Source organism: Ranitomeya imitator, chromosome 4 (genome assembly GCF_032444005.1).
Source record: "Ranitomeya imitator isolate aRanImi1 chromosome 4, aRanImi1.pri, whole genome shotgun sequence".
NCBI lineage: Eukaryota > Metazoa > Chordata > Amphibia > Anura > Dendrobatidae > Ranitomeya > Ranitomeya imitator.
The window spans coordinates 239,763,659-239,783,393 of record NC_091285.1 but is presented as its reverse complement, the minus strand read 5'-3'; the positions used below and the strand labels follow the sequence as shown (position 1 = coordinate 239,783,393).

Below are 19,735 nucleotides of genomic sequence, written 5' to 3'. Positions count from 1 at the left end.
AAAGTTAGAAAAAAATATGTTCTTTATTGAGACATGATTAAAGCGCGATTAAAATAACATACAATTACAGGCACAAAGGTAAGTAGCTAGCTGAGCAGAAAGCCTCTCATGTATATACTTTACATAATGTTAAGCGGTAATGACAATCTGCATCTCTGCAGTGAGGATGGATACTTAAAAAATCTATATGTAAGAGATGAAAGTTCACAATGCATTGACAGAGAAAAAAAGGAGAAATATACTGTACATTCTATTATATTTTTAAAAACTTCCAATTTACTTTATTTGTTTGACCCCTTAGAGGACTTTAACCTCCTATCAACCGATCACATATACTAAATACTGCAATACTGCCATAGGTTAGTTTTCATAGGAGTATCATCATGGCCGACACGGTGTCTTTAGCCATGGCAACTAGTGTTGAGCGATACCGTCCGATACTTGAAAGTATCGGTATCGGATAGTATCAGCCGATACCCGAAAAATATCGGATATCGCCGATACCGATATCCGATACCAATACAAGTCAATGGGACATCAAGTATCGGAAGGTATTCTCATGGTTCCCAGGGTCTGAAGGAGAGGAAACTCTCCTTCAGGCCCTGGGATCCATAGGGATGTGTAAAATAAAGAATTAAAATAAAAAATATTGATATATTTACCTCTCCGGCGGCCCCTGAACTCAGCGCAGGTAACCGGCAGGCTTCTTTGTTCAAAATCAGCGCTTTTAGGACCTGAGAATCACGTCCCGGCTTCTGATTGGTCGCGGGCCGCCCATGTGACCGCCACGCGACCAATCACAAGCCGCGACGTCACCGCAAGTTATTAACGCGCTCATTTTTAAAATTAGCGCGTTAATGGCTTTCAAAGACGTAGCGGCTTGTGATTGGTCGCGTGGCCACGACCAATCACAAGCCGCGACATCACCGCAAGCTATTAACGCGCTCATTTTTAAAAATGAGCGCATTAATGGCTTTCAAAGACGTAGCGGCTTGTGATTGGTCGTGTGGCCGCGACCAATCACAAGCCGCTACGTCTTTGAAAGTCATTAACGCGCTCATTTTTCAAAAATGAGCGCGCTAATAGCTTGCGGTGACGTCGCGGCTTGTGATTGGTCGCGTGGCGGTCACATGGGCGGCCCGCGACCAATCAGAAGCCGGGACGTGATTCTCAGGTCCTAAAAGCACTGATTTTGAACAACGAAGCCTGCTGGTTACCCGCGCTGAGTCCAGGGGCCGCCGGAGAGGTAAATATATCAATATTTTTTATTTTAATTCTTTATTTTACACATCTCTATGTATCCGATACCGATACCCGATACCACAAAAGTATCGGATCTCGGTATCGGAATTCCGATACCGCAAGTATCGGCCGATACCCGATACTTGCGGTATCGGAATGCTCAACACTAATGGCAACACTTCGGCACTCCATAATCACAAAGCGATAGTGGGAGCCAATGGGCACTTGGAATAGCGCACCCCTGGACTCTGTGCTGTAAATGTTGCTGTCAGAGTTTAACAGCGGCATTTAAAGAGTTCACAGCAGTGGGCAGAGCTTAGCTCTACTGCTATTAGAGGCAGATGTTGGCTGAATATCCCAGCCATCATCTGCCAGCAATAATGCCCAACTTTTGAGCCTGCTGCAAAGATAGGGAACCAACATATTTATAGTCAGTCTCCAGAAACGCAGTAGCCCACACCACCTTCTAATGACACAGCTGAGTTCTCACGCCTGTGAACAGATATGTAGCCGCCGGACCTCGGGTGCTTCTGCCGACAACACATGCCAATAAATCCAATCGAGATAAAGAAAGGCAGCACTCACCGATCCATCCGAGACAGGTATCTTTATTGTTACAGATTAAAAGTCTTCACGGCCGGGGGTACAGATTCCAAAGAGTGCGGCAAGCCTGACGACGGCCGTTTCGCACCCTCCTGGTGCTTCTACGGGTCAGTGAATGAGCGCTCGTCATGCCAGGTGAAAAAGGCGATCAGAGGCAAAAACCCCTCCTCTCACCACTTCCTCCCACCATGCCGACATGCCCCCTTCACGTGCAAGACACTTAAAAACAAAGTTAAATTAAAAACAGCTTTGTGCACCAAACGTTACTACAAACAGCAGTAAAAAACTTAATGTAACAGTCCACATAGGGGGTAATTGAGATTAATGTTACAATAACCTTACAATGGTTCGTATTTTCACACCAGACTTAACTCCTTCTTGACCGATGACCATATCCCCTCCTTTTTAACTCTACTATCAATATTAACGATATAAACTGTCGATACACGACCTCTGTCGCTCTCACCTCTTTTTAATGTATACAATTTGTTCCAATAAAATTTTTTTACTTTTTTCTAGTAATGTTACCAAAACCGACGATATAAATCATGAACCCACATAATTATCTTCATTAACCTCTTCTACATCTTTTAAAGAAAGATGGACATGTCTACTCGGTCATTCAGACCCAAGGGGCCCATAGCTCTCGTCTCCATTATCCATCTAGCTTCTCTTCTTAACAATAGATTATGTAGGTCACCTCCCCTGGGTGGCAAACTGACTTTTTCTATCCCTGCGAAACTCATTACATTAGGGTCTCCTCCATGAGTATCCTGAATATGGGTAATCAGTCTGGGTACCCCTTTGCCTGAAGTAATAGATTTAAAATGTTCTCGGAATCGCATGTAAAGGCACCGTATGGTTTTGCCTATATAGAATCGCCTTTAAAAGATGTAGAAGAGGTTAATGAAGATAATTATGTGGGTTCATGATTTATATCGTCGGTTTTGGTAACATTACTAGAAAAAAGTAAAAAAATGTTATTGGAACAAATTGTATACATTAAAAAGAGGTGAGAGCGACAGAGGTCGTGTATCGACAGTTTATATCGTTAATATTGATAGTAGAGTTAAAAAGGAGGGGATATGGTCATCGGTCAAGAAGGAGTTAAGTCTGGTGTGAAAATACGAACCATTGTAAGGTTATTGTAACATTAATCTCAATTACCCCCTATGTGGACTGTTACATTAAGTTTTTTACTGCTGTTTGTAGTAACGTTTGGTGCACAAAGCTGTTTTTAATTTAACTTTGTTTTTAAGTGTCTTGCACGTGAAGGGGGCGTGTCGGCATGGTGGGAGGAAGTGGTGAGAGGAGGGGTTTTTGCCTCTGATAGCCTTTTTCACCTGGCATGACGAGCGCTCATTCACTGACCCGTAGAAGCACCAGGAGGGTGCGAAACGGCCGTCGTCAGGCTTGCCGTACTCTTTGGAATCTGTACCCCCGGCCGTGAAGACTTTTAATCTGTAACAATAAAGATACCTGTCTCGGATGGATCGGTGAGTGCTGCCTTTCTTTATCTCGATTGGATTTATCAACATATTTATAGTATAGCATTTCTAATACTTTAAGGTAATATAAAAAGCATTAAATGAAAGCATACAGTATGTATATGTGTTATATATATATTGTTTTTTTGAGCAGTGCATAATATATATTAACTATATATATATGTATATATATATATGTATATATACAGTACAGACCAAAAGTTTGGACACACCTCATTGACAGATTTTTCTGTATTTTCATGACTATGAAAATTGTACATTCACACTGAAGGCATCAAAACTATGAATTAACACATGTGGAATTATATACTTAGCAAAAAAGTGTGAAACAACTGAAATTATGTCTTATATTCTAGGTTCTTCAAATTAGCCACCTTTTTCTTTGAGGACTGCTTTGCACACTCTTGGCATTCTCTTGATGAGCTTCAAGAGGTAGTCACCGGGAATGGTCTTCCAACAATCTTGAAGGAGTTCCCAGAGATGCTTACCACTTGTTGGCCCTTTTGCCTTCACTCTGCGGTCCAGCTTACCCCAAACCATCTCAATTGGGTTCAGGTCTGGTGACTGTGGAGGCCAGGTCATCTGGCATAACACCCCATCACTCTCCTTCTGGGTCAAATAGCCCTTACACAGCCTGGAGGTGTGTTTGAGGTCATTGTCCTGTTGAAAAATAAATGATGGTCCAACTAAACGCAAATCGGATGGAAGAGCATGCCGCTGCAAGATGCTGTGGTAGCCATGCTGGTTCAGGATGCCATCAATTTTGAATAAATCCCCAACAGTGTCACCAGCAAAGCACCCCCACACCATCACACCTCCTCCTCCATGCATCACGGTGGGAACAAGGCATGTAGAGTCCATCTGTTCACCTTTTCTGCATCGCACAAAGACACGGTAGTTGGAACCAAAGATCTCAAATTTTGACTCATCAGACCAAAGCACAGATTTCCACTGGTCTAATGTTCATTCCTTGTGTTCTTTAGCCCAAACAAGTCTCTTCTGCTTGTTGCCTATCCTTAGCAGTGGTTTACTAGCAGCTATTTTACCATGAAGGCTTGCTGCACAAAGTCTCCTCTTAACAGTTGTTGTAGAGATGTGTCTGCTGCTAGAACTCTGTGTGACATTGACCTGGTCTCTAATCAGAGCTGCTGTTAACCTGTGATTTCTGAGGCTGGTGACTCGGATAAACTTATCCTCAGAAGCAGAGGTGACTCTTAGTATTCCTTTCCTGGGGCGGTCCTCATGTGAGCCAATTTCTTTGTAGTGCTTGATGGTTTTTGCACTGCACTTGACAAGTTTTCCCAATTTTTCAGACTGACTGACCTTCATTTCTTAAAGTAATGACGGCCACTCATTTTTCTTTACTAAGCTGCTTTTTTCTTTCTGTAATACAAATTCTAACAGTTTATTCAGTAGGACTATCAGCTGAGTATCCACCAGACATCTGCACAACACAACTGATGGTCCCAACTAAATTTATAAAGCAAGAAATCCCACTTATTAAACCTGACAGGGCACACCTGTGAAGTGAAAACCATTCCCAGTGACTACCTCTTGAAGCTCATCAAGAGAATGCCAAGAGTGTGCAAAGCAGTCATCAAAGCAAAGGGTGGCTACTTTGAAGAACCTAGAATAAAAGACATAATTTCAGCTGTTTCACACTTTTTTGTTAAGCATATAATTCCACATGTGCTAATTCATAGTTTTGATGCCTTCAGTGTGAATGTACAATTTTCATAGTCAAGAAAATACAGAAAAATCTTTAAATGAGAAGCTGTGTCCAAACTTTTGGTCTGTACTGTATATATATATACTAGATGGTGGCCCGATTCTAATGCTACGTCATCATCTCGCGAGATCGCAGCATGGATCGGTTACCGGAGCGTCGCGAGCGGGAAAGGCCTGTTGTGGATCCGAGGGGCCGACGGACGGTGAGTATATAACGATTTTTTATTTTTTTATTGTTTTTAACATTTGATCTTTGTACTATTGATGCCGCATAGGCAGCATCAATAGTAAAACGTTGGTCACACAGGGTTATTAGCAGCGTTAACCGAGTGCTTTATACCGCGGCATAGCGCGGTCGGGTAATGCTGCCATTAACCCTGTGTGAGCGGTGACGGGAGGGGAGTATGGAGGGGGCACTGACTGCGGGGAGGAAGGAGTGGCCATGTTGCCACCGGACTGTGCCCGTTGCTGATTGGTCGTGGCTGTTTTGCCGCGACCAATCAGCGACTTGGATTTCCATGATAGAGGCCGCGACCAATGAATATCTGTGACAGACAGACAGACAGAAGTGACCCTTAGACAATTTTATAGTAGATATATATATATATATATAATATATACACTGCTCAAAAAAACAAAGGAACACTTAAGCAGAATATAACTCCAAGTAAATTAAACTTCTGTAAAATAAAACTGTCCACTTAGGAAGCAACACTGTTTGACAATCAATTTCACATGCCGTTGTGCAAATGGAATAGACAACAGATGGAAATTATTGGCAATTATCAAGACGCACTCAATAAATGAGTGGTTCTGAAGGTGGGGACCAAAGACCACATCTCGGTACCAATGCTTTCTGGCTGATGTTTTGGTCTCTTTTGAATGTTGGTTGTGATTTCACACTCGTGGTAGCATGAGTCGCACTCTACAACCCACACAAGTGGCCCAGGTAGTGCAGCTGATCCAGGATGGCACATCAATATGAGCTGTGACAAGAAGGTTTGCTGTGTCTGTCAGTGTAGTGTCCAGAGGCTGGAGCGCTACCAGGAGACAGGCCAGTACACCAGGAGATGTGGAGGGGGCCGTAGGAGGGCAACAACCCAGCATCAGGACCGCTACCTCAGCCTTTGTGCAAGGAGGAACAGGAGGAGGACTGCCAAAGCCCTGCAAAATGACCTTCAGCAGGCCACAAATGTGCATGTGTCTGCACAAACCGTTAGAAGCCGACTCCATGAGAATGGTCTGAGTGCCTGACGTCAACTGATGGGGTTGTGTTCACAGCCCAACACCATACAGAACCCTTGGCATTTGCCACAGCTCACCAGGATTGGCAAATTTGCTACTGGCGCCCTGTGCTCTTTACAGATGAAAGCAGGTTCACACTGAGCACATGTAACAGACGTGACAGAGTATGGAGATGCCGTGGAGAGCAATCTGCTGCATGAAACATCCTTCAGCTTGACCGCTTTGGCAGTGGGTCAGTAATTGTGTGGGGTGGCATTTCTTTGGAGGGCCGCACAGCCCTGCATGTACTCGCCAGAGGTAGCCTGACTGCCATTAGGTACCGAGATGAGATCCTCAGACCCCTTTTGAGATCAAATGCTGGTTCGGTTGGCCCTGGGTTCCTCCTAATGCAGAACAATGCCAGACTTCATGTGGCTGGAGTGTGTCAGCAGTTCCTGCAAAATGAAAGCATTGAAGCTATGGACTGGCCCACCCGTTCCCCAGACCTGAATCCAATTGAACACATCTGGGACATCATATCTCGCACCATCCACCAACGTCATGTTGCACCACAGACTGTCCAGCAGTTGGTGGATGCTTTAGTCCAGGTATGGGAGGATATCCCTCAGGAGACCTTCCGCTGCCTCTTCAGGAGCATGCCTAGGCGTGGTAGGGATGTCATACAGGCACATGGAGGCAACACACACAACTGAACATCATTTCCTTGGTCTTGAGGCATTTCCACTGAAGTTGGATCAGAATGTAATTTGATTTTCCACTTTGATTTTGAGTATCATTCCAAATCCATCTTTTCCTAGACAGTGCACCAGTTCACAACTCACATGTTGCCCAAATGAAAGTATGCTCCTGTGGCTTTGAAATTCTACCGCATCCCCCTTATTCATCCGACCTTGCACCATTGGACTTCCACTTCTTTCCAACAATGAAGTTATTTCGGAAGTGATTTCCGAAGTCAAAAGGTCTTTTTTGGAGCAGCCTGTTGACTCCTACAAGTGAAGTGTTTACAGTTATTTAAAGAGATGGGAGAAGTGTGTGTTCCTAGTTAGCACCTATGTAGAGAAGGACTAATAACTGTGCCAAGATTCATTGCTCTCAGTCCACAGGAAGTGAGTCATGGGAAATTTTTAGTGAATGCCTCTCGTACACACACATATACAGTACAGACCAAAAGTTTGGACACACCTTCTCATTTAAAGATTTTTCTGTATTTTCATGACTATGAAAATTGTACATTCACACTGAAGACATCAAAACTATGAATTAACACAGATAGAATTATATACTTAACAAAAAAGTATCAAACAACTGAAATTATGTCTTATATTCTAGGTTCTTCAAAGTAGCCACCTTTTGCTTTGATGACTGCTTTGCACACTTTTGGCATTCTCTTGATGAGCTTCAAGAGGTAGTCACCGGGACTGGTCTTCCAACAATCTTGAAGGAGTTCAAAGAGATGCTTAGCACTTGTTGGCCCTTTTGCCTTCACTCTGTGGTCTAGCTCACCCCAAACCATCTCGATTGGGTTCAGGTCTGGTGACTGTGGAGGCCAGGTCATCTGGCGTAGCACCCCATCACTCTCCTTCTTGGTCAAATAGCCCTTACACAGCCTGGAGGTGTGTTTGGGGTCATTGTCCTGTTAAAAAGTAAATGATGGTCCAACTAAACGCAAAGAGGATGGAATAGCATGCCGCTGCAAGATGCTGTGGTAGCCATGCTGGTTCAGTATGTCTTCAATTTTGAATAAATCCCCAACAGTGTCACCAGCAAAGCATGCCCACACCATCTTCACGGTGGGAACCAGGCACGTAGAGTCCATCCGTTCACCTTTTCTGAGTCGCACAAAGAAATGGTGGTTGGAATTAAAGATCTCACATTTGAATTCATCAGACCAAAGCACAGATTTCCACTGGTCTAATGTCCATTCCTTGTGTTCTTTAGCCCAAACAAGTCTTCTGTTTGTTGCCTGTCTTTAGCAGTAGTTTCCTAGCAGCTATTTTACCATGAAGGCCTGCTGCACAAAGTCTCCTCTTAAAAGTAGTTGTAGAGATGTGTCTGCTGCTAGAACTCTGTGTGGCATTGACCTGGTCTCTAATCTGAGCTGCTGTTAACCTGTGATTTCTGAGGCTGGTGACTCGGATAAACTTATCCTCAGAAGCAGAGGTGACTCTTGGTCTTCCTTTCCTGGGGCGGTCCTCGTGTGAGCCAGTTTCTTTGTAGCGCTTGATGGTTTTTGCCACTGCACTTGGGGACACTTTCAAAGTTTTCCCAATTTTTTGGACTGACTGACCTTCATTACTTAACCCCTTTACCCCCAAGGGTGGTTTGCACGTCAATGACCAGGCCAATTTTTACAATTCTGACCACTGTCCCTTTATGAGATTATAACTCCGAAACGCTTCAACGGATCCTGGTGATTCTGACATTGTTTTCTCGTGACATATTGTACTTCATGAGAGTGGTAAAATTTCTTTGATAGTACCTGCGTTTATTTGTGAAAAAAACGGAAATTTGGCGAAAATTTTGAAAATTTCGCAATTTTCAAACTTTGAATTTTTATGCAATTAAATCACAGAGATATGTCACACAAAATACTTAATAAGTAACATTTCCCACATGTCTCCTTTACATCAGCATAATTTTGGAACCAATTTTTTTTTTTGTTAGGGAGTTATAAGGGTTAAAAGTTGACCAGCAATTTCTCATTTTTACAACACCATTTTTTTTTAGGGACCACGTCTCATTTGAAGTCATTTTGAGGGGTCTATATGATAGAAAATGCCCAAGTGTGACACCATTCTAAAAACTGCACCCCTCAAGGTGCTCAAAACCACATTCAAGAAGTTTATTAACCCTTCAGGTGTTTAATAGGAATTTTTGGAATGTTTAAATAAAAATGAACATTTAACTTTTTTACACAAAAAATTTACTTCAGCTCCAATTTGTTTTATTTTACCAAGGGTAACAGAGAAAATGGACCCCAAAAGTTGTTGTCCAATTTGTCCTGAGTACGCTGATACCCCATATGTGGCAGTAAACCACTGTTTGGGCGCATGGGAGAGCTCGGAAGGGAAGGAGCACCGTTTGACTTTTCAATGCAAAATTGACAGGAATTGAGATGGGACGCCATGTTGCGTTTGGAGAGCCACTGATGTGCCTAAACATTGAAACCCCCCACAAGTGACACCATTTTGGAAAGTAGACCCCCTAAGGAACTTATCTGGATGTGTGGTGAGCACTTTGACCCACCAAGTGCTTCACAGAAGTTTATAATGCAGAACCGTAAAAATAAAAAATCATATTTTTTCACAAAAATTATATTTTTGCCCCCAATTTTTTATTTTTCCAAGGGTAAGAGAAGAAATTGGACCTCAAAAGTTGTTGTCCAATTTGTCCTGAGTACGCTGATACCCCATATGTGGCAGTAAACCACTGTTTGGGCGCATGGGAGAGCTCGGAAGGGAAGGAGCGCCGTTTGACTTTTCAATGCAAAATTGACAGAAATTGAGATGGGACGCCATGTTGCGTTTGGAGAGCCACTGATGTGCCTAAACATTGAAACCCCCCACAAGTGACACCATTTTGGAAAGTAGACCCCCTAAGGAACTTATCTGGATGTGTGGTGAGCACTTTGACCTACCAAGGGCTTCACAGAAGTTTATAATGCAGAGCCATAAAAATAAAACAAAATTTTTTTCCCACAAAAATTATATTTTAGCCCCCAGTTTTGTATTTTCCCTAGGGTAACAGGAGAAATTGGACCCCAAAAGTTGTTGTCCAATTTGTCCTGAGTACGCTGATACCCCATATGTGGGGGGGAACCACCGTTTGGGCGCATGGGAGGGCTCGGAAGGGAAGGAGCGCCATTTGGAATGCAGACTTAGATGGAATGGTCTGCAGGCGTCACATTGCGTTTGCAGAGCCCCTAATGTACCTAAACAGTAGAAACCCCTCACAGGTGACACCATTTTGGAAAGTAGACCCCCTAAGGAACTCATCTTGATGTGTTGTGAGAGCTTTGAACCCCCAAGTATTTCACTACAGTTTATAACGCAGAGCCGTGCAAATAAAAAATATTTTTTTTTCCACAAAAATTATATTTTAGCCCCCAGTTTTGTATTTTTCCAAGGTTAGCAGGAGAAATTGGACCCTAAATGTTGTTGTCCAATTTGTCCTGAGTACGCTGATACCCGATATGTGGGGGGGAACCACCGTTTGGGCGCATGGGAGGGCTCGGAAGGGAAGGAGCATCATTTGGAATGCAGACTTAGATGGATTGGTCTGCAGGCGTCACATTGCGTTTGCAGAGCCCCTAATGTACCTAAACAGTAGAAACCCCCCCACAAGTGACCCCATATTGGAAACTAGACCCCTCAATGAACTTATCTAGATGTGTTGTGAGAACTTTGAACCCCCAAGTGTTTCACTACAGTTTATAACGCAGAGCCGTGAAAATAAAAAATCTTTTTGTTTTCCCACAAAAATTATTTTTTAGCCCCCAGTTTTGTATTTTCCCAAGGGTAACAGGAGAAATTGGTCCACAAAAGTTGTTGTCCAATTTGTCCTGAGTACGCTGATACCCCATATGTGAGGGTAAACCCCTGTTTGGGCACACAGGAGAGCTCGGAAGGGAAGGAGCACTGTTTTACTTTTTCAACGCAGAATTGGCTGGAATTGAGATCGGACGCCATGTCGTGTTTGGAGAGCCCCTGATGTGCCGAAACAGTGGAAACCCCCCAATTATAACTGAAACCCTAATCTAAACACACCCCTAACCCTAATCCCAACCCTATTCCCAACTGTAAATGTAATCTAAACCCTAACCCTAACTTTAGCCCCAACCCTAACTGTAGCCCCAACCCTAACCCTAGCCCTAACCCTAGCCCTAGCCCTAACCCTAGCCCTAGCCCTAACCCTAACCCTTGCCCTAACCCTAGCCCTAACCCTAGCCCTAACCCTAACCCTAGCCCTAACCCTAGCCCTAACCCTAGCCCTAACCCTAGCCCTAACCCTAACCCTAGCCCTAACCCTAGCCCTAGCCCTAACCCTAGCCCTAACCCTAGCCCTAACCCTAACCCTAACCCTAACCCTAATGGGAAAATGGAAATAAATACATTTTTTTTTATTTTTCCCTAACTAAGGGGGTGATGAAGGGGGGTTTGATTTACTTTTATAGCGGGTTTTTTAGCGGATTTTTATGATTGGCAGCCGTCACACACTGAAAGACCCTTTTTATTGCAAAAAATATTTTTTGCAATACCACATTTTGAGAGCTATAATTTTTCCATATTTTGGTCCACAGAGTCATGTGAGGTCTTGTTTTTTGCGGGACGAGTTGACGTTTTTATTGAAAACATTTTCGGGCACGTGACATTTTTTGATCGCTTTTTATTCCGATTTTTGTGAGGAAGAATGACCAAAAACCAGCTATTCATGAATTTCTATTGGGGGAGGCGTTTATACCGTTCCGCGTTTGGTAAAATTGATAAATCAGTTTTATTCTTCGGGTCAGTACGATTACAGCGACACCTCATTTATATCATTTTTTTATGGTTTGGCGCTTTTATACGATAAAAACTATTTTACAGAAAAAATAATTATTTTTGCATCGCTTTATTCTCAGGACTATAACTTTTTTATTTTTTCGCTGATGATGCTGTGTGGCAGCTCGTTTTTTGCGGGACAAGATGACGCTTTCAGCGGTACCATGGTTATTTATATCTGTCCTTTTGATCGCGTGTTATTCCACTTTTTGTTCGGCGGTATGATAATAAAGCGTTGTTTTTTGCCTCGTTTTTTTTTTTTTTTCTTACGGTGTTTACTGAAGGGGTTAACTAGTGGGACAGTTTTATAGGTCGGGTCGTTACGGACGCGGCGATACTAAATATGTGTACTTTTATTGTTTTTTTTTTTTATTTAGATGAAGAAATGTATTTATGGGAATAATATTTTTTTTTTTTTTCATTATTTTGGAATATTTTTTTTTATTTTTTTTTACACATTTGGAAAATTTTTTTTTTACTTTTTTACTTTGTCCCAGGGGGGGGACATCACAGATCAGTGATCTGACAGTTTGCACAGCACTCTGTCAGATCACTGATCTGACATGCAGCGCTGCAGGCTTCACAGTGCCTGCTCTGAGCAGGCTCTGTGAAGCCACCTCCCTCCCTGCAGGACCCGGATCCGCGGCCATCTTGGATCCGGGGCTGGAGGGAGCAGGGAGGGAGGTGAGACCCGCGCAGCAACGCGATCACATCGCGTTGCTCCGGGGGTCTCAGGGAAGCCCGCAGGGAGCCCCCTCCCTGCGCGGTGCTTCCCTGCACCGCCGGCACGTCGCGATCATCTTTGATCGCGGTGTGCCAGGGGTTAATGTGCCGGGGGCGGTCCGTGACCGCTCCTGGCACATAGTGCCGAATGTCAGCTGCGATAAGCAGCTGACACCCGGCCGCGATCGGCCGCGCTCCCCCCGTGAGCGCGGCCGATCTGCTATGACGTACTATTCCGTCCAGGGTCAGATAAGCCCAGGGCACCTCGACGGGATAGTACGTCTAAGGTCACAGAGGGGTTAAAGTAATGATGGCCACTCGCTTTTCTTTACTTAGCTGCTTTTTTCTTGCTTTCTAACAGTCTATTCAGTAGGACTATCAGCTGTGTATCCACCAGACTTCTGCACATCACAACTGATGGTCCCAACCTCATTTATAAGGCAAGAAATACCACTTATTAAACCTGACAGGGCACACCTGTGAAGTGAAAACCATTTCCAGTGACTACCCCTTGAAGCTCATCAACAGAATGGCAAGAGTGTGCAGAGCAGTCATCAAAGCAAAAGGTGGCTACTTTGAAGAAACTAAAATATAAGACATATTTTCAGTTGTTTCACACTTTTTTGTTAAGTATATAATTCCACATGTGTCAATTCATAGTTTTGATGCCTTCAGTGTGAATTTACAATTTACATAGCCATGAAAATACAGAAAAATCTTTAAATGAGAAGGTGTGTCCAAACTTTTGGTCTGTACTGTATTATATATATATATATATATATATATATATATATATATATATATATATATATATGTATATATATATATATATATATATATATATATATATATATATATATATATATATTAGAAACACTACATTCAGTTGACTTCAGCTGTATGACTACTTAGACAGAACAGCAGGTTGTACCCTATACCAGAAATGTGGGTATTGCATTACCCTTTTTCATTTCTACAACATACAGTAGGGGAAAAAAGTATTTATTCAGCCACCAATTGTGCAAGTTCTCCCACTTAAAAAGATGAGAGAGGCCTGTAATTTACATCATAGGTAGACCACAACTATGAAAGTCAAAGTGAGAAAACAAATAAAGAAAATCAACTTGTCTGATTTGGCAAGATTTATTTAGCAAATTATGGTAGAAAATAAGTATTTGGTCACCTAAAAATATGCAAGATTTCTGGCTCTCACAGACCTGTAACTTCTTCTTTAAGAGGCTCATCTGTCCTCCACTCATTACCTGTAGTAATGCAATAGGCAAGCAGCTTGGTGTGATTAAATCAACTGTGGGAGCATTAATAAGAAAATGGAAGACATAAAAGACCACTGATAATCTCCCTCGATCTGGGGTTCCACGCAAGATTTCACCCTGTGGGGTCAAAATGATCACAAGAACGGTGAGCAAAAATCTGAGAACCACACTGGGGGATCTACTGAATGACCTGCATAGAGCTGGGACCAATGTAACAAAGGCTACCATCAGTAACACAATACGCCACCAGGGACTCAGATACTGCAGTGCCAGACGTGTCCCACTGCTTAAGCCAGTACATGTTCAGACCTGTCTGGAGTTTGCTAGAGAGCATTTGGATTATCCAGAAGAGTATTTGGAAAATGTTATATGGTCTGATGAAACCAAAGTAGAACTCTTTGGTAGAAACAAAACTCGTCGTATTTGTTGGAGACAGAATGTTGAGTTACATCCAGAGAATACCATATCTACTGTGAAGCATGGAGGTGGCAACATCATGCTTTGGGGCTGTTTCTCTGCAAAGGGACCAGGACAACTCATCTGTGTACATGAAAGAATGAATGGGGCCATGTATCGTGAGAATTTGAGTGCAAAACTCCTTCCATCAGCATTGAAGATGAAACATGGATGGGTCTTTCATCATGATAGTGATCCCAAGCACACTGCCAGGGCAACAAAGTAGTAACTTCGTAAGAAGCATATGAAGGTCGTGAAGTGGCTTAGCCAGTCTCCAGATCTCAACCCCATGAGTTGAACGTCCATGTTGCCCAGCCACAGGCCAAAGCATCACTGCTCTAGAGGAGATCTGCATGGAGGAATGGGCCAACATACCACCAACAGTGTGTGCCAACCTTGTGAAGACTTACAGAAAATGTTTGACCACTGTTATTGCCAACAAAGAATATATAACAAAATATTGAGATGAACGTTTGTTAATGACAAAATATTACATATACGTATACACTCGAGTATAAGCCGACCCAAGTATAAGCAGAGGCACCTAATTTTGCCATGGAACACTGGGTAAGCTTTTTAACTTATACATAAGTATAAGCTAGGTATGCATTGCCCTCTCATCCCTGTCCTGCTATTCATGGCTTCCTCATCCTGTCCTGCTATGTGTGACTCCCCCCGTCCTGTACTACTATGTGTGGCTCCCCCTGTTGTATACATGGCTCCCCCCATCCTGCATAGCTCAGCACCCCTGGTCTCGCATGGCTTGGATCTCCTGATCTGCATGGCTCAGCTCCCCCGTTAGATCATGGCTCGGCTCCCCCAGTCCCGCATGGCTTGGCTCCCCCAGTCCCGCATGGCTCACATACCCCCATCCTATTCACTCTCCTCACACCGTCACTGCATCTGCATTGTCCTGGCACTGCAGCTCTTCCTGTGCTCAGTGGTCACGTGGTACCGCTCATTAAGGTAATGAATTTGTGCTCCACGCCTTTTGGGAGTGGAGACACATGCATTTTAATTTCCTTAAAGAGCGGTACCATGTGACCGCTGAGCACAGGAAGAGCTGCCGTCACTGGGACAGAGATGCAGCGATGGAGATGCAGAGATGGCGCAAGGAGGGTGTGTATGATGTCTTCTGCTAGCCGGCGGGTGCAGCTGCAGCTGTCACTGTGCCACAGCCGCCGGCTTCTGCCTCTGCTCCACCATTCCCCCTCCCTCGCCGGCTTTGTGGACAATGACTCATGTATAAACCGAGGGGGGCGTTTTCAGCACACAAAAAATGTGCTGAAAATCTTGGCTTATGCATGTGTATATACGGTACTTATTTTCCATCATAATTTGCAAAATAAGTCTTGAAAAATCAGACAAGGTGATTTTCTGGATTTGTTTTCTCATTTTGACTCTCATAGTTGTGGTCTACCTATGATGTCAATTACAGGCCTCTCTCATCTTTTTAAGTGGGAGAACTTGCACAATTGGTGGCTAGTTAGTAGAACACACTAATGTTAACAGGGTAAAAAAAGTTTACATGTATAGAGTACAAATGATAAAATAATTAATAATCCATATAGATGTATACCCCGAGAACACCCAGTGTGCCAGTGGTGTAGTGAAACACTACGTTAATTAGAAGGAGTAATTAACTGACTAAATACTTTTTTCCCCACTGTATGTAACAGTAGGGATTTAATGTCTGATTAAAGTGGTTGCCCAGTCTAAGATGACAAGTCTGGAGTCGCTCTATATGACTTCTGACTTGTGGATCCTTCGAGCACCTGTACTGTGTATTATGAGGATTCTCCGGTGTCAGTGCCGGGAATTGTGGTCAGGCGACTGCAAGTACGTGATATACATCCTCTCAGCCAGAATCTGACATGGGCTTGTTCACATATCTGTGTACCTTTGCAGACTGAGTAGTCCAAACAGTATCACAGAGACATTTCTGATTGTGATCCAAGTCTTGGATCAATCTCACCAATGCAAGTCTATGGACATATGAAAAAAATCGGACAGCTCTCCAATGCCACCCATGTGCTGTCCGTTTTTCACCTACTGTTTAGTAAGAAAAGCTTGATAAATCTACATCGGTTTTTTTTTCTACCAGAACTAGATGAAGCTCTGACCAAACTCTGATAGTAAAAACTGACCAAACTTTGAGTAAAAACGCTTATAAAAACCGGATCGCTGACGCCTGGATGAGACCTTATTACATTTTGCTTTTTGGAGAGGTGTGCAATGTATTCAGTTAACTAAAGAGAAAACATTCATTAAACGGTGACATCGCTTGCCTTGCATCTATCGGTGAGGGCCATCAATATTACGAGAACAGATTAGTCTTTGCGTCTCCTATTAGTAAATATAAATCCATGGCTTTCGTTACACGTGGAGGTTTTTTGTTCCCTTTTTTCAGTCTTGTCATTGCTTTATTGCTGTGCGGTATCTGATTGCTGTGACCTTACACTCATTAACATTACTGCCGCTGCAAGAGTTTATTCTGGTACTTCCAAACCGCGTGACCTCTACGGGAATAAAGCAAAGGCCACCAGCGACATTCTGTTCAAGGGGAATCGATAAAGCCAACAGCGGACAAATCTCTCATATTAAGCACTTTGACAGCTTGCAGCTCTCGGCGCATATTCCATTCATAGTTATATCACCTACTTTAATATAGAGCTTTTGCTTTTTTTTTTGCTTTTTTTTTTGTACAATGATGCTACCGGCGTAGAAAATGGAAATGTTACGGGATTGGAGCTAAGGAAATAAATAACGTAAAGCTCTCCAATTTCGTATTCGCTTAACAAATCTGTCACTCAGATTCCCATGGCATCCAGGCTGTAACACATAAACTACATCACATTATGGCTGACAGCATTTCCCTGAATTAATTCAGCCATTCTTTGTTTATATGCCTGGGTTGATTGAATTTTTTTCTCCCTTCTCTTAAAATGTCTTATTTTATTTTTTTTAGTTTGGGACACCTGTCTTAATAGAAAATATCACAGAAGAGCTGGATCCAATCTTGGAGCCCGTACTGCTGAGACAGACATTTAAACAGAATGGAGTGGAACACATCCGGCTTGGGGAGTCTGTTATTCATTACAGCAGGGATTTTAAACTCTATATGACCACCCGCCTCCGAAATCCTCATTACCTTCCTGAAGTGTCTGTCAAAGTATGTTTTCCTCCTGCTAGCCACTGAACAAGGAAATTATAGGAATTAGTAAAATTGGTAGAAATGCAAATACATTGGGGATAATGAATGAAGCACTGTGAAGTTATAATTGGACAGTGGAATTGTTTTCCCAATTCTAATAGTATTATTCTCCTATTTATGTGGATGTCAAAATAATACAGCTGTGCCATAGCGCAGACAGGATGTGAGAGGATATTCTTTTTCTATTCTAATTAGATTTTCGAGCTGCTATTGCTTTTCACAGCTAGCTGCTTCTTTTAGCAGATAATTCAGTGAAAACATGATCATTTACCAAGGACTAGATATTTGTCTTGCGTGAATACACATTAAAAAGCTGTGCTGTATTGTTGAACACCGTAAAATATTATGAATATACACTATAATATTTTACTTAATTGACTGCAAGGTAATCCTTGTGGAATGTATTTACACTGTGTTTACAGTGAAAAACTGTAGACTAATATATGTATTTTATGCCCTTACCATTTCTAGAGGGGATTCGGTAATCAAAGATATTTAAAGGGAACCCGTCAGCAAGTTTGTACTATGTAATCTGAGAGCAGCATAATATAGGAGCTGAAACCATGATTACAAGGATGTGTCACTTATTAGGCTGTGTGTTGTAGCCTCAATACAATCAGTATTTTATAAGCAGGATATTATCATTACAGGACTACGTCTTGCATGCCAGGTAGTTAGGCAAAGCTGTCTAACCCCGCCCCCACCACTGATTGTCAGCTTCCTGACAATTCACAGTGGTCCCAAAAAGCTGTCAGTCAGGAGTGTGGACAGGGATATACATAGCCCAAAAGTCTTAGCTCTGCTGCAAGTAGAGTACAGACCAAAAACTTGGACACGTGGAATTATATACTTAACAAAAAAGTGTGAAAAAAATGAAATTATGTCTTATATTCTAGGTTCTTCAAAGTAGCCACCTTTTGCTTTGATGACTGCTTTGCACACTCTTGGCATTCTCTTGATGAGCTTCAAGAGGGAGTTACCGGGAATGGTCTTCCAACAAGCTTGAAGGAGTTCCCAGAGATGCTTAGCACTTGTTGGCCCTTTTGCCTTCACTCTGCGGTCCAGCTCACCCCAAACCATCTCGATTGGGTTCAGGTCTGGTGACTGTGGAGGCCAGGTCATCTGGCGTAGCACCCCATCACTCTCCTTCTTGATCAAATTGCCCTTACACAGCCTGGAAGTGTGTTTGGGGTCATTGTCCTGTTGAAAAATAAATGATGGTCCAACTAAACGCAAACCGGATGGAATAGCATGCCGCTGCAAGATGCTGTGGTAGCCATGCTGGTTCAGTATGCCTTCAATTTTGAATAAATCCCGAATAGTGTCACCAGCAAAGCACCCCCACACCATCACACCTCCTCCTCCATGCTTCACAGTTGGAACCAGGCATGTAGAGTCCATCAGTTCACCTTTTCTGCGTCGCAGAAAGACACGGTGGTTGGAACCAAAGATCTCAAATTTGGACTCATCAGACCAAAGCACAGATTTCCACTGGTCTAATGTCCATTCCTTGTGTTCTTTAGCCCGAACAAGTCTCTTCTGCTTGTTGCCTGTCTTTAGCAGTGGTTTCCTAGCAGCTATTTTACCATGAAGGCCTGCTGCACAAAGTCTTCTCTTAACAGTTGTTGTAGAGATGTGTCTGCTGCTAGAACTCTGTGTGGCATTGACCTGGTCTCTAATCTGACCTGCTGTTAACCTGCAATTTCTTAGGCTGGTGACTTGGATAACCTTATCCTCAGAAGCAGAGGTGACTCTTGTTCTTCCTTTCTTGGGGTGGTCCTCATGTAAGCCAGTTTCTTTGGAGCACTTGATTGTTTTTGCCACTGCACTTGGGGACACTTTCAAAGTTTTCCCAATTTTTCAGACTGACTGACCTTCATTTCTTAAAGTAATGATGGCCACCCGTTTTTTTTTACTAAGCTGCTTTTTTCTTGCCATAATACAAATTCTAACAGTCTATTCAGTAGGACTATCAGCTGTGTATCCACCAGACTTCTGCAAAACACAACTGATGGTCCCAACACCATTTATAAGGCAAGAAATCCCACTTATTAAACCTGACAGGGCACACCTGTGAAGGGAAAACCATTCCCGGTGACTACCTCTTGAAGCTCATCAAGAGAATGCCAAGAGTGTGCAAAGCAGTCATCAAAGTAGAAGGTGGCTACTTTGAAGAACCTAGAATATAAGACATAATTTCAT

The 19,735-nt window shown here is 42.9% G+C and overlaps 1 protein-coding gene across 1 annotated transcript in view; it reads left to right on the top strand.

The window, feature by feature from the left end:
- Nucleotides 1-19,735, top strand: part of LOC138674484 (dynein axonemal heavy chain 3-like) — a 3,367,401-nt gene that overhangs the window by 2,969,160 nt on the left and 378,506 nt on the right. The window contains 1 exon segment of the mRNA XM_069762320.1: nt 17,288-17,491. Within this exon segment, the coding sequence (XP_069618421.1) occupies nt 17,288-17,491 (204 nt within the window).